At 38.6% G+C, this 15,487-nt stretch overlaps 1 protein-coding gene across 1 annotated transcript; it reads left to right on the forward strand.

The window, feature by feature from the left end:
• LOC102236202 (bromodomain-containing protein 3-like) lies at positions 1–15,192 on the forward strand. The gene is made up of 20 exons (XM_014474623.2): positions 1–33; positions 2,476–2,743; positions 4,254–4,391; positions 4,970–5,105; positions 6,368–6,492; positions 6,597–6,947; positions 7,024–7,152; positions 7,353–7,550; positions 7,622–7,800; positions 7,915–8,201; positions 8,313–8,426; positions 8,532–8,651; positions 11,077–11,129; positions 11,204–11,378; positions 11,517–11,587; positions 12,341–12,401; positions 12,502–12,620; positions 13,060–13,253; positions 13,345–13,564; positions 14,485–15,192. The coding sequence occupies exons 2-20, from the start codon at positions 2,537–2,539 to the stop codon at positions 14,548–14,550; spliced, it is 2,943 nt and encodes a 980-aa protein (XP_014330109.1). The 5' UTR covers positions 1–33; positions 2,476–2,536; the 3' UTR covers positions 14,551–15,192.
• The last annotated feature ends 295 nt before the right edge of the window (positions 15,193–15,487 follow it).

The following is a 15,487-nucleotide window of genomic DNA, read 5'->3' on the forward strand; positions in this document are numbered from 1 at the left end:
TCAGGAGACCGACAGATTTCGGAGGTTATTTAGGTATGTAGCATGCTAATGGAAGACTAAATTGAATATTTTATGTGCGAAAACGCCTATTTGTATGGCGTTTATTAATCCTTCAACAAGAAAAAGAACTATGTGCAAGCGAGTTTGTTTAAAATAAACTTTTAGTTAAACTGGCCTTTGTAGGGAAGTGAGGACGCTAGCAAAACGTTAGCGATGCTAGATGTTGGCGTGAACAAGTCTCGGTAAAACTGTCCTTTTCTTCGTTGCAATTACTCTAAAAGGCAAAATAATGTCATGAAGGGGTTTTAAGCCAATACGTTGCCCTTGCTTTAGACGTTGAATGGGTTCTTAAATCAAAGTCACGCTGGAGGTGTTAGTAGAAAATGTACTGTAGAGTTATTTTTTCCAGAAATCGAACTGTAATCATGTTCACGGCCCTGGCTACTAACGTTAGCTGCAACTCTAGCTGGCGGTAACTCGGAGAAGCGAGTTGACCTGGAGCCAACAGGTGGAAATGTTCAGAGAACTTGGTAGCGGTGTAACATCCTCCATTTTGTACCGTCTAACACGGTATGCATACAAACACCGTAAGGTTATACTCACTTGCTAAATAAAGGTAACATCCCCCAAATTGTTTGCAGTTATTGGTTCTCTAGCTGCCCCTTGTTTGTTTGTTTTTTTCCCCAGAAGAAATTATTATTATTGTTCTGAGTTTAAGAACTTGAGAAACTAATCAATATTTTTATTATATTCTTGCTCTATGTCTAAAGAATGAATATGTTAGAAGGGCATCCCAATAGGCGAATAAAAGTTTATAGTAGCAAAACATGAAATTGACGCAAGTGTTTCACTTTTTGAAATGAGAAAACGTATAGATTTTTCTTTCATAATATTCAAATTTATTTGGGATGACGTTGTGCACAGTTTAATGACTTCGGGTGGATATTATTTTCTGTGATGCGTGCTCTGCATGTTTGCTGACGGGGTCTTTCACTGAACAAGCTCCTGTGATTGGCCACTAGAAGGTGGAAAATATTTTTCAGTATTGTCCTTCACTTGAACAGAATCATCTCTGAAAGCAGAAGTCCTTCCTCTTATAATGTGTTATCTTCACCTTTAAGTGTGTTGTCCAGGCCCAGTTTTCACTTCATTCTTTAATCATTTGTTCTCGCTTTCATTTCACGTAAACCTTAGACTTTGAATTATCAGGAATAAAAATATTATTCTAACTTGACTTACTGAAAGTGTAGTGTCTTAATTGGAGACATTAACTTATATTTTTTTGACCTGCAAATTACTTGCCATGAAGAACATTAAAACTTTTCTTATGTTCAAAATAGCCTGTTTTTATGCACAATTAAACCATGCATTTTGTAATTTTTGTATTGCTTAACTTGGTGACCCTTTTTTCAGTTTGTGCTATTTTTTTAAATTGCTTTCTTTGCATAGCAACTTTTTAGTCAGCTTCTGGAAATGAGGTCAGTGTAGCAGCCGGACTATCACATTAGATTGCTAAATAATACTTTCACCTGATGAACACTGAAAATTACGAAACTATTGAACAATTCTGAGCGCACAGAATTGTGCATCTTCATGGTTTCATAGCACAGCGACACAATCTATATTTGTGCTACTGTAGTCCTTATATGTTGCTGAGTTCCTTTTACAGAAATCACTTTTACCAGGTGAGCTGTTTGAAATCTTGGTTTAGTTGTAATCAATATTGGATTAGCCATTTAATCTTAATAGGTTAGGTATCATTATACTAGCTGCATGTTGCGGATATCGTTTACATTGGTAAGATCTCATTGACAATTTGTGTTTTTGATGTTTTTAATTACTCATGAAACATGGATGTAAACATGACTTTTTGGTATAAAGTGAGCCATCTACCTCTGCTGAAACAATCGCCTACATTATTTTAAATTCAGATATGTACAGTAGGTGGCGCCATCAGGTTTCAGTGAATAAATCATGCCTTCTTTTCTATTTCTAAGCTGCGTCCTTAACATTTCAGAATGCAGGTTATTTATTTTCATACTGATATATAATAACCCTCTATCCTGGCCTATTTCATAGATGTGTGACTATTATTTAATAGAAATGCATGCAATTTTAATTGAGTTCTCGTAAGAAACAGTTGCTACTTAAAACTAGCATTATGGTAGTTTTCTTTAAGTTCTGGTTTTCTCTGTGACTAATGATCCACAAAATTTTTTAACTATAGCTATATAGGTTAAAAAGTTTTTCTTAAATATTTAATTCATTGGCATTCTTGTTTATGTTTTATTTTGTGTTTGTTTTAAGAAATATTGAATGTATTGGTGTTCCTCTTTAGGGTGTTTTGACCTGTGTTTTTTTGGGGAGGATGGGGGGTTAATGAAAAATGTAGAAAATGCCAGTTTCTGGTGTGTGTTCACTTTCATATTTTACTTGTGACTGACGCACTGACCACTAGGTTTGTTTCTTCATCAGGAAGGTGTGTGATGAGCGCTCCGTTGTAGCAGAGTGTTCTCCAGGCTCCCTCGTCCCATCGATGCTTTTAAACAGGATGGCTGATTTGAAAGCCTGCCCCTCCGTGAGCGGGAACCCGCCTCCACCAGAGGTTGTAAATCCCAGGAGGCCCGGGCGCCTGACCAATCAGCTGCTGTATCTGGAGAAGGTGGTGATGAAAGCTCTCTGGAAACATCAGTATTCATGGCCCTTTCGCGAGCCCGTCGATGCTGTAACGCTGTGTCTTCCAGTAAGTGCTTCAGTTGTCAGTCGGTGTTTGACTGATGCAGCACCTTGTGAAAGAATTCAAACTCATTAAACTTTTCATATATTTTCTTTTTTTTTTTTACAAGCACAAACTTTATTTTAGAATTTGTCATGGATGAACACAATATTTATAAAGTATGGGGAAATTGACCAAAAAGAATAAATCTGTGAATTAAGGTGTACATGTGCATTCAGGTTTGTTTAAATTGATCCATTTGAAGAAAGTCCAATGGAACAAAGTCTCTTCAGGAGTGAATGAATCAGTAAATAGATTTTAGCTTGTGTGTAATTTAATCTCACTGCACCTGTTCATGTAAGCGCAAATTCATAATCTTCTTTAGGTCTGGACTTTAACTTCCCCATTCACAGGTGTGCTGTGACCAAAACATTTCTTTCTACAAGGTGAAGCTTGTTTTTACTGCCTATGACAAGTTTTCTTCCAAGACTGTTCTATGCTTTAATCAGTCAAGTTTATTTTTTACAACACATCTTGGCAACAAGGCAGGTCAAAGCGCTTCACATCATAAAATCATACAATAACAGATTGTATCAATACACATCATTGTATTGATGTATGTAATCAATACACATCAAATATGTTAGTCAATGTTCCGTGGCACCAGTCTGGAGTCAAAAGCAACTCTAGACAGATTGGTTTTTAGTCAAGACTTAAAGGAACTCAGTGTTTCAGCTGTTTTGCAGTTTTCTGGACGTTTGTTCCAGATTTGTGGTGCATAGAAGCTGAATGCTGCTTCTCCATGATTGGTTCTGCTTCTGATGTGTAGCAGAACCGGAATACCTGAGAGGCCTGGAAGGTTGATGCAACAACAGCAGATATTTAACGTATTGAGGTTCTGAGCCGTTCAGTGATTCATAAACAGACGTATTGGGTCTATTCTCTCAGCTACATGGAGTCCGTGGAAGGACTTTGGAACTGAGGTTCTGATTTTTATTTATTTATTATGTTTCGGCAGACCTTTGAAGATGTTATTGCAGTAATCAATGCGATTAAAAATAAACGCACAGAGAAGTTTCTCTAGATTTTGCTGGGACATTAGTTACCTGAAGAAAAATACTGGAGATGTTATTCAGATGATGGAAGGCCGACTTTGTAACTGTCTTTAAATAACTATGGAGGTTTTTACTTAAGGAATTTTGTTTTAAGGGTGTCAGAGTAAAGAGAGCCAGACGTAAATTTATGTCTCACTTTCCAAATGTTTTTTAGTTTTTTGGTTTTTTTTTTTTTTATTGTGGTAAAAAAAAAAAACAATAATTAAAAGCAAATGTTATTTTTTTGTTTAGTTTCACTTCAATTCTGTGCTACTTGTGTTGGTCTGTCACCCAAAATCTCCATGAAGTCCAGTCAGTATTCTGGTTGTCTTGTGACATCGGGGGGTTTGAATGGCTTTGCAAGGTACTGTAATCCACTTGTTGTCTTCGATTAAAAACCAAAACGTTATTCAATTGTGGGCTTTTTTTATGTATGTTTTTAGGATTATTATAAAATTATTACATATCCTATGGATCTGAGCACCATCAAGAAGCGACTAGAGAACCGGTATTACTGGGAAGCAAGTGAGTGTGTAAAAGACTTCAACTCCATGTTCACCAACTGCTACATGTACAACAAGGTGAGAACACGATGGAATGTGACACACTGCTACTTTTGTTTTCCTGCGCCTTAGCTGAGTTTAACATGTCTGTTCTGACTGGAATCAATATTGATCTTTTGGAGTTGGCCAGCTAGATGGAGATTAATGGAATGATAAGGCCTTCCAGCCTCAAAGACTTCAATAAAATGAATGGTTCAATGGCTCGTTATCCGCTGTACAAAGTATTTAATTAGCTGTAATGCAGATAAAGGCTTTCCCTCTGCTTGCTTAGAAAGTGATAAATGATTTTCAACATGCAGGAGATGGATTGTTGGTCTACTATTAAAGTTGTCTTCATTCATTTCAGATGTCTTCACATCTTCAGAAATGGCACTCCAGGGACATTTAGCCTCCCGGGAGATGCCTGTCATTTCCTGTCAGAAACCATTCTTTTTTTCTTTTTGGTTATCTTTAAATCTAAAGTAGTTTCTTGCTCAACTGCATGTAAACAAATGTAGTCTCCTGTTCACTTGATGTTTGATTGTTTAAATAGACATGCTGTAGCTCTATGGCTAAAGTCAGTAACCCTTCCTCCTTTGTTTCTTTTCTTTCCACAGCCTGGAGATGATATTGTTTTTATGGCCCAAACCTTGGAAAAGGCCTTTTTGCAGAAATTGTCACAAATGCAAAAGGGGGAGGTGGTCACTGCAGTCTCTGCGCTTGAACCACTGAAAATGAAGAAAAACAACACAGGTGACTCAGAAATTGGATATTTCATGTGGATTTCTTTTTTTTAGTTTGCACATTTATAAAAAACAGAAAAAACAATGTCAACCAATGATTATTTATCTATTGCCAAATGTTGCAGATTTTTCATTGAAGTTTTTTTTATACTGTACTAGAAATGCATTTAAAGATAAAAACAAATAATTAAATTCCTTTTTTTAAATGAAATACTTTATTACCTAACATTGCCTATTGCAGTAAAAGCACTCCTTTAGTGAACACTTGATCATTTGTACCAAAGGACACATCCGCAGCTTAAAAAAGAAGGAAGGCGCTGTGGAGAATTTATCCATTCTCCATGCTAAGTTCTTGATGCATGAGGTTGAAGAAGAGTCAGTGAGTTCAATTCATAAATTCCATTTATTCATACCAAAATATGGCTGGTCCATTTCTCTTGCTACCTTTAGGAGTTAGCGGGACAAAATGGCATCAAACAAAGTTTTCCATTCTCTTTGTTAGCCTCTATCTAAGCTATGCCCTAAAGAGGGCGTTCCCTAGTGTGTCATATCCTTTAACCCTGGCTTTGAGGGCGTTTCCTAACAGGTCATTTCCTTTAGCTTTAGCTTTGCAACTAGCTAAAAGAGATAGAAGGAAAACACAGAATTATTTATTCTCAACAGCGCACACGAGCATGATTGACGGCACTAAGACCCTCCTCCTGGCTCTGATTAATTGTTTTGCAATGGGAGAAGGCAGAGGAACTCCACTTTTTTTTTTTTTCACAGATCATTGTGTTGTTACTGTCATAACATAGTGATGCTTTCAACAAATGTGTAACAAAGTATTTTTTTAATAAAAGTTGCAGCTTTAGATTTGTTTTTATTTTTTTTTAAACTTCAAACTCAAGTTTTAGTTTTGTTAGTATAGGGTTAGTTTGAACTGAAGTTTTGTAGCTAAACCTATGCCACTTTAGGAGTCCTGGGTAGAACAGACTTAACTTGAATGCAAAATGTCTAGACTTTGATATATTTACATGTTTAATTACTACTCTCTTTTCTTTCCAGAAAATTAGCTTTTTTCTTTACTCCGTATCCTGCAGTTAACGATTAACCAATTACCAAATTAGTTGATTATTTTGTCAATAGCCGAGTCATTCCGATTAATCATTTCAGGCATAAAATAAAGTACTGTTTTTATCCCATAGCAGACTCTTCCAGTAACTGCAGTGACCTGTATAACATGTAAAGTTCTTCCCAGATCATGCGAGTGTTTTTAACCCCCACCTGAAGCAGATGCAGTGAAGCAGAAGTCTGGTATATCAGACGTTGTTCTCCAGCAGATGGTGATGGTCATTCCTCCCGATGTGAGTCGGATCAACCCACCCAACCTACTCGCTGAAAAAACACACACAACAGTAAGGTTTGATTTGTTCATGCAGCTTGTATCCTGAATGTGTCTTCATGCTGCAGTGAACGACACACAGAGCTCATCTCTTTCCCCTCCCGTCTGAATATTAAGATTAAAAAAACCTTGAAGCGGAAAGCTGACTCGGCAACATCCGCCACCTCCGTCTTCACAAACAGTGAGGTCTCCGCTGATGAGGAACCTTCAGTGCCTTGCACGTTGTTCTTCAGAACAAGCAATGGAAGGCGCATCAAGCCCCCAAAGAAGGACTTGCCTGCTTTTGAGGACAAGAGGGTCAGAATGCCAGAGCAGCTCAGGTACTGCAACAACATCCTGAAAGAGATGCTGTCCAAGAGGCACTACGCCTACGCCTGGCCCTTTTACACGCCGGTGGATGCAGTGGCTTTGGGGCTCCACGACTACCATGACATCATCAAGCAGCCGATGGACCTGAGCACCATCAAGGTAAAGCTACCGAGACGTCAGAATATTTGAAGCGTTCCAAAAGCCAATCTGTTCTGACGCAAGTTTTAATCTCTAGAAAAAAATGGACCAGCAGGAGTACGGAGGTGCCAAGGAATTTGCTGCTGATGTGCGACTAATGTTCTCAAACTGCTACAGATACAATCCTCCGTCACATGATGTTGTCTACATGGCCAAAAAACTGCAGGTATGCTGCTCTTCCTGTCTAGTTTAGGGTAAGAGCAGCAGATTTAAACCCTAATTTAAGTTAGCCAGTTTGAAGGGACATAAGGACGCTTTCCAAAAGTATACGATTTAATCCCAAGAAACTTTGCTACCAAAAAGAGATGATCACACAAACACATTCCCCCTTTTTTGTGCAAACTTTTTTTTTTCTTATTTCAACAGGAGGTTTTTGAAGCCCGCTACATGAACATTCCCCAAAAACCAGAAGGATGCTCCGTCTCTCTACAGTGTGCCGAAAGCCGGGAGTCGAACAAAGTTGGAAGTCCCTCAACCTCTGAGAGTTCTCTGAGCAACAACTCCTCTGAGTCAGAGAAGTCGTCAGATGAGGTTGCCATGCAACTGGCTCATCTGGAAGAGAAGGTTGGCATCACACAAGCACAACTGCAATATATTTTTGCCTAATTTTCCTAATTTTCTGGTTATTTCGGCAGTTGAAAGCGGTCAGCGATCAGCTGAAGCGGCTCACCAAAGAGCCTCTGAAGCCGAAGAAGAAGGAGAAGCTGAAGAGGGAAAAACGAGCCAACGAGAAGGGCCTTTCTCGACTGAAGAACATTTCTGCGAAATACAACACTATAGTGCAAATGATTTCGAAATGCAAAAGCGCCTCTCTGTAAGTGTCACAAAAATGGAGTTTGGTTTTTGAACCCTACAGCTAATATTAGCCCATGATAAACTGTAATTGTTTTGTTTTTTGTTGTCGTTTTGTTTTTTTTTGCATTTGCAGGCATGGAGTGAAACCCCACAATCCCGGAGTCCCAGCCAAGTGCAGCGAGGTCGTTTCAGTCCCACTGAGTAACCAGGAGAAGACGCAGCTAAAGGCAGACATCGACAAACTACCCAGTAAAAAACTGATCGAGATGCTGAACCTCATCAAGAGCAGGGAGACGTGTTTGGAAACGGCTGAATCCGGGGAGGTGGAAGTGGACTTTGAAAAGCTCAAAGCTTCCACTCTCAGAGCCTTGCAGCAGTTTGTGGCTGCCAGTCTCAGTAAATGCAACAGCAGCAGAAACAGTAAGAACACCTCACCTCCTCCACTGCTCAAGCTTTACTCCTCCAGTCTTTGTTTTTCATGCTGTTCTCCAGCTAAATGACTGTTTAAGGCGTTTGTGTTTTCTGCATTAGAAAAAAAGTTGTTGATCCCCAAAGGAGGACTGAAGAGTGAAAAAACAAAGGAGGGTGGAAAGAGATCAATTATGAGCAACAAAAAGAGCATGTTGATGAAACAGAAACCACTGGGTAGGATCGGGGCAATACGTTTCAGGGATCTGCTTCCTAATTTGAGGCACTTGAGATTTTCTGAGATATTAAAACGTTTTTTGTTGTATTGTTTTCGTGTTTAAGTTGAAGTCTCCGGCAACAGCCGCCAGTCACCTTTCAGCAAAAGCAGCAGCTCCTCGTTCAGCTCCGGCAGCAGCAGTGACAGTAGCTCCAGCTCCAGTGACGGCAGTGACTCTGAATCAGGTTGGCTTCTCACTTTGTCCTCTACTTTGGGCTGGTTCACCTAAGATTCACACAAATGTTAAACTGTTTTCAGTTTGCCTACACCCACAAGAAGTTTGGAAACTCATCTTCATTCCCATTTATTCAATTTCCTTTTTTAGTATACCTTTTTGTGAAACACTTGAATTTTTTTTACTTACCTCACACTCAAATAAGATCACATCTTCAGATAAATTTGTTCACACCAGAAGAACATTTATTTTATCTGACATCTAATCCACATTCTCGTTTCTTTTTTTTGTTTAAAAACCAAATTAATTTAGAAGTCCATTTTACTACAATAACTAACCCTCACATTTTATCTTTTTTATGTTATTTATTTGGTGTCACTCAGATTAAATTTCTTTCTTTAGACAGTTTTTTTTAGTCTATGGATGATATATTTAGTCAGCTGTAAGTTAGTGATGAACCTTTTTGTTGTTGTTGGATAGTGAAAGTATATGACTTATGAAAAGCTTTTCATTGAGGTTTTTGGTACTTGCAATAATGCAATTCTACCACCAGGTGGGAGTAATGCACATGGTTTGCCCACAACAATTTGCAAGTTATACGTACTGTACATTTGTGTGGAAAAGGTATTCTATGTATAATTGTCAAAGGTTTGTAATTTTTATGATAGTCACACCGCGATTGTGACGGATGGACTCGAAAAGAGAAAAGATGCAGAAAAACACATTGCATAATTAGTATTTTATTGTACAAAGTAAGTACCATATTTTATAAAATAGAACATAATATACATAATGGAAACTTTTGTTTAATTCCAACTATTCCAGTGCTTCTTTACCAGATTGTCAAACCCTGCAGCAGGGATTTTGGCTCTTATCCAGAACGTTCAGGTTTCTGGACTGTCGCCTAGGCAACACAAAGTTTCAGCTCCCTCCGAAAACTTGCTGTTGGTTTCAGGTCATGGCGATACATGACCTCACCCATCCTCCCCTCAATACGGTGCAGTCCTCCTGTCCCTCCTGCAGAGAAGCACACCCCAAGCATGATGCTTCCACCACTGTGCTTCATGGTTACCATGGTTGTGTTGGTGGAGTTCATCCCACAAAGTTTTATTTTGGTCTCATCTGACCTTGTGACCTTTTCCCATGCTAGTTGGTAGGTGCATAAATAAACTCCTTAAATAATGCAATATTTATTTAAACGGCTCACAAAATGACTTTTTCTGGATTATTTTTTAATGTTTTTAGATTCTGTCTCTCACATTCTTAGTGACAGGGAACAACCTGAAAAATGAGTGTATCAGACACATGCTTTCCCTACTGTAAGTCGCTCAAAAGTCTTGAACAACCGATTGTGTTTTCTGTTTTAATTTGGAAAAACAAAAGCAAAGTATGGCAAAAGTTGAGTTACTCCTATAATCCCTGAAGATTAACACTGTGATCCAATGTACTGCTGAAAACATGCAGGAATTGGTGAAGGTTAGCCAGTTTGGATCAGAAAGTTTTCCATAAAAACCTTGACATGAATGTCATGTTAATTTGGCTTTCTTTAAGTTTATTGTGAGGCTTGTTGACTGAGCCTGGGTGAGGAGTCCAGTGTTTCTGTGGTTGCTTACACAGTAAAGGTGGGACTCGTGTTCGCTTGCCCTCACATCTATTTTTTGTATTTTTTCTGGACAAGAAATCCTGCCTGTAGCTTTGACAAAATGTTTAACCTGATTTATTCAGGTCACTGAAAGTAAGCTGTTTTATTTCCCTGTAGTGTTTGATATGTTGCAACAATAGAAGTGTAGACTTGGTTACAATCAACAAATATTTACAGAAATGCATTAGAGTTGTGTAGCTCAACCACATATCAGCTGGTTCCAGAATCCAGACTGTTTCAAAAACAGTGGTGAGCTGCTAATAGATTATACAGACTGTTCAGTATCTGAGCTGCAGAGATCTTTCAGATTAGCATGTCATGGAATAGATCATCCGTCGTTGATGAGCATGACTGAGTGTTCATTAGCTCTTCAAGGCTATGGCCGTCTTACTGCCAAGAGATCCGGCATTCCTTTTTGTGATTGATGGAAGAGATTGAAGTTTAAAACTTCTGCTTTACTCCTGCTCTGAGAGCACATCAGGGCTTTACGATGGCATATTGGGCCATGGTAGATTGGAAAACAAACACACACAAAGCAGGTGTAAGTTTCCACTAAAGGTCAGTTTGTGTTATTGAAGCTTTTGAAATGTCGATCAGTTGCATAGTTTTGCTTGTCAAACATTTATTTGTTTGACATGGTTCTGATTTTTTTTGCCAAGTCTCTTAAGCAGATTTCTGATTTTTATTGGGACTTTCTGGTTGAATAAAGACAAAATATTAAGAACAAATAATCGGATGTTTAGCCTAGCAGATTGAAAAGCTTGATTTATGTGTTTCTTTTTTTTTTTAACAGTGCCAAAACTGAAGAAAATGTCTAAGGAGCCCTGTCAAAAAGTTCACCAAAAGGTAGAAGCACATGTTTTCCTCTTAGGATTACAACTTGCATATTGTAGTAGTGAATGTTTGTCCTCCAATTAAAGGTGACCCACAATCTCAGCAATAAGCGGGTATCAGAGATCAGACAGTCGACGAAGGCCTCTATCAGAACCCGTCATCCCTTATACCCCATCAAGCCCACGCTTCCAGAAACTAAAAACGACCCAACACCGCAAATCCCAGGCCACTTCTACGACGAGCTGCCACTGTCCCCGCAAGGTAAATCTGTGGCTCCCCGAGCTTTTAGGAGGAATTACCTGATTTGTCAACTCTGGCTTCAGGCCTGATCTAGCTCTTGTACGTTCAAGTAAACATTTTAGTAAAGGTGTTCGACACGCTGTAATTTATTGTTGGCAGATTTGTCTGCGCTCTTATCCCCCATGGCCTCTCCTGGAGCGCTGCCAGACTGGGCTGCTGCCAGATTTGAGGTACTCTTCACAAAATGGAAGAACTTAGCAGTGCCAGGTTCTTACAAAGCCTTTTTTTTTTTTAATTTCTAAATAATTTCTGACGTTTCTGAAGTCCATTTGAACCTAGGTTCCAAGGTTGGTTCCAGGTAACTATCATTACAGTTAAAACCAGACATATACTGGTTTTACACTGAATAAAGACTCATTGTCTGAAGATGAATCGGGCCAAACTTCTTTTGTTTTAGGTTAGAACTACCAAAATGATTTCTGTTTGCTCAATGCCACAATACTGAGAAGATACTGTATGTCAGAGATTTATCTAGTTAAAACAAATTTGTTTTTTAACCTATTAGATGTTTCCAAAGCCATGACATCATCATCATCATCATCATGTGATGATCCTTCATTGTTTAATGAGACAAAATCATTCTGCATGGAAACTTTTAGGTGTTTTTTTAAAGACATTGATAAATAAATCTGACATATTCTTTCTTTCATAATTATGACATTTAGCAAATGGGAAAAAATTTCCAATTCTGACTGACCTAAAATGAAAATTTTAGTCTTTCCTATCATTGAAATGGGGAAAACAATTGTCTTTATTCAGTGTATACAAACTTTTTGTTACAACTGTAAATTTTTCATTTGCATTATAATAACATGTTTGCAATGTGCTTTAACTGTGAAGAATAGAATAGTTTCTCCATAGAGCAGCCTGCGTGTTCAGCATCAGGATGTTTCTGTGTAAAACCCAAATGTCTCCTGTATCAGGGTGCAGTGCTGTCCCCTCTCACTGACAGTCCACTGCTCTTCAAAGAAGAGATGGGTGACAGTAAGTTCCTTTAAAAACACATGATCTGATGTCACTATTGTCAGTTTAGTGACATATTATATAAAACCTTCTTCTTTTTTTCTTTTTTTTCTTCTGGAAGTTTATTTGACGGATTTCCGGGATCCTGAAGATTTTCCTGATGGTCAGGGGAGCGAGCTACTGCTCAGCCAGACCACGAGTAAATCTACTGAAGAGGATAAATTCCAGATTCCCAAAAAGGTTGGGAATAACCCTAACCAGAACAGATGAAACTATCCCTAACCTACTCAGCTCCTTCAGACTAGCCAACAGCAATTAGCAAACACCTGGTGGAACTGTGCTTATGCTGAGCTCATTATACAAGATACTTTTGAGTGTAATGCTGGTTAAAAACGTTGTTAAACGCTTAATAGAGGAGCCATGTTGTGATCATTTCCTGAAATGCAAAAAAATAGCAGTGATTTTTTTTTTTTTTTAAAGACCGAGGCCCTATTTCAAGGCATTAAATTAGAAAGTCACATTTGTTCTAAGTAATGTTTGATATACACAGCATTTTTTATAACAACTGAAGGTAATGTCGTTACCTGATTGTGTTGTAAAATGGCAACATGTGCCTGGAAAACATATGATGCCCCTTTGAAGCAAACTTCTGACTAATTCTGCCACTTTTCTTCGTCAGGAAATTTTCTTGAAAAATGCAGAGTCATGGGCAAAACTTGTGAGGCAGTCGGTCACTCCAGCTGCTATCAAGGCCTCTAAAGAGAGCTTCCAGATGTTCCGCAAAGCCGCCATAGAAAAGGAAGAACGGGAGAAAGCCCAAAAGAAGAAAGCATTGGATGAAACCGGAGTGATGGAGCCTGTTGAAAAGAACAGGTGTTCGCCGAAAGAACACAATCTCTGTTCCACGTTTAAGCTAATTTAGCTGTTTTTCGTGTTCCTGTGACTCAGAGTTTGTCTCCTTCAGCTTTCCAGCTTTGGGTAAAACGGAGCAACCTCGTGAGAAGATTAAAGAGGATCCAGATTTGCTGGAGAGCATCTGCCCGGAGGCCGGGTTGGAAGCTCCCAAACGAGTGGAGCAGCCGAGGTTTCAAAGTGAAGCGAAGGCCCAGATCCAGCAGTTTTCTGTGGATAAAGAGCGAGAGCTGGCCCGCAGGAAAGAGCAGGAGCGTCGCAGGAGGGAGGCTGTTAGTACACTGTTCCGTTTCTCACTCTGAAACATTTCCCTGCATCACAGGGTTTCCCCCAGTGTGTTATAAGCCTGGTGGGCCACCAGGCTTTACTTGACCAGTGCTAAACATAATTAATTTTTTTATTTTAAGTGTTTTTTGTTGTTTTGTTCTTTTTATACACCAGTAACAGTGATCACAAGGACAGGCTAAGCTCAGTTTACAGTATTGAAATTCGTGAGCCATCGATCTCTGGCAGGTGCTTCCGAAGGGCTTCTTCGCCTCTATTTATCAATTTGGAGAATAACTGCACCAATGTACGCATCAAATATCAAAGCTGCTACTATCAATACTGAGACGCATATTAACGCCTCGTTCTAAACCATAATTGGCGGCATCCGTTACTTGTTTTTTTTTTTTTTCTTGGTGCAAATGGGTTGAGAATCTGAACACACAGTGAAGTATATAATATGAGAAAATAAAATTTAAAAAAAACAAACACATTTTGGCGCAAATGACATGCAGTTTGTATGTTATGTTCATCTTATTAGTGACTAGCCGCTAGATTTCAGGGCATTTTTGTCCAATCAGTACACTGCAAGGGGAGACACAACCGGACGATCGCCAAGTTTTGACTCTTTCTACCTATTTTCTGCTAAAGCTTCAGTGAGCTTTAGAAGACCGTTATCTATTTAAAAAGATGATGGCATTTGGTTATACAACACACAGACTAGCTTTATTTAGGCCTCTCCTGTATTTCCTTTATTGTTGTTTTTATTTCCAAAATTTCCTGTCAACTTAACGTTTTGTTTTAAACTTTTTAATGATCATCTGGTGGACTGCGCCTAGCACCGCTACCAACAGGTTTAGCCAGTTGCTGGGGGAAACCCTGCTGCAGCCATTGACATCACTTTTTAACTGTTCTTCTCTTTATATAGATGTCTTGTATTGACATGACCATGCAGCGGGAGATCATGACCTCATTTGAACTTGGCCTGGACTGAAGAAGGAAGCTGCAAACCAAAGCTCTACCCTCAAAGATCTTCAGTTGTCATGAGGTTTATTAACATTGTGAGATGCTCTCTCTGGCTTGAGGCAAGAAACCTAAAGCCTGAAAGGTTAAACTATGGGAGGAGGTGTAAAAGAAAAAATGCAAATAGATCCGACCTTCTGTTAGCATTTGATATTTGCACTAACGCACTCTTAAAATGTTTATAGCACTGTTATTATTTGAACTCACATTTACTACATTATTGTTCATCCTTCGACAGTTTACTGCATTTTGTCAGAAATGTTACGTTTTGTTAGTTCTCGGATTTAATTGATTCCTTTCAGGAGATTTACAATAATTTTTTAATTTTTTTTCGCAAATGCAGATTTGAGTGCATCATACCTTCCTGCATTACAGTAATAATATGTAGAATAATGGAATAGGGTTCAAAAGATTTCCCAGCTTAAAGATTTACTTCAGCTTTTTGCTGGGCTATTATTACAATGTTAACTATACATGCACTGTGTTGTTTGGTCATACATACAGTTGTGACTGTGCTGCAGTTGTGAACAATAGTAGCAGATCTTCCAAGATGTTTGTATATGTTTAAAAAGGTTTTCTTTTAATTAACAAAATAAAGCTATTTTTCACTAATCAGTTTACACCGACCAATGATTGAGTCTGATACCTTATTTACATTTTGCTTCCGCAAAGTTCTTCTTTGACCACAAATTTACCAATCTTTCAGACATTCATTTTGAGGTAACACACTGATGTTGGACGACAAGATGTGGCTCACATCTGGTTGTCAGGACTCTGATGGCCTTTCAATTGCTTCAAACATTCTAATCCATGTCTTTATGAACGAGTTGCTTTATAGACGTGTCAATCACCGTGAAGAATATGACTTGGATGCAAGTGCTCAACGATGGAAGCTATCTACACACTTT

The sequence above is a fragment of the Xiphophorus maculatus genome, chromosome 9, assembly GCF_002775205.1.
Source record: "Xiphophorus maculatus strain JP 163 A chromosome 9, X_maculatus-5.0-male, whole genome shotgun sequence".
NCBI lineage: Eukaryota > Metazoa > Chordata > Actinopteri > Cyprinodontiformes > Poeciliidae > Xiphophorus > Xiphophorus maculatus.

Excerpts from the sequence above, each read along its gene's own strand:
- LOC102236202 (XM_014474623.2), top strand. The coding sequence starts at position 2,537 with ATGCTTTTAAACAGGATGGCTGATTTGAAAGCCTGCCCCTCCGTGAGC. Across the intron at positions 2,744-4,253 it reads CTGTAACGCTGTGTCTTCCA|GATTATTATAAAATTATTAC; the intron begins GTAAGTGCTTCA and ends GTATGTTTTTAG. Across the intron at positions 4,392-4,969 it reads ACTGCTACATGTACAACAAG|CCTGGAGATGATATTGTTTT; the intron begins GTGAGAACACGA and ends TTCTTTCCACAG.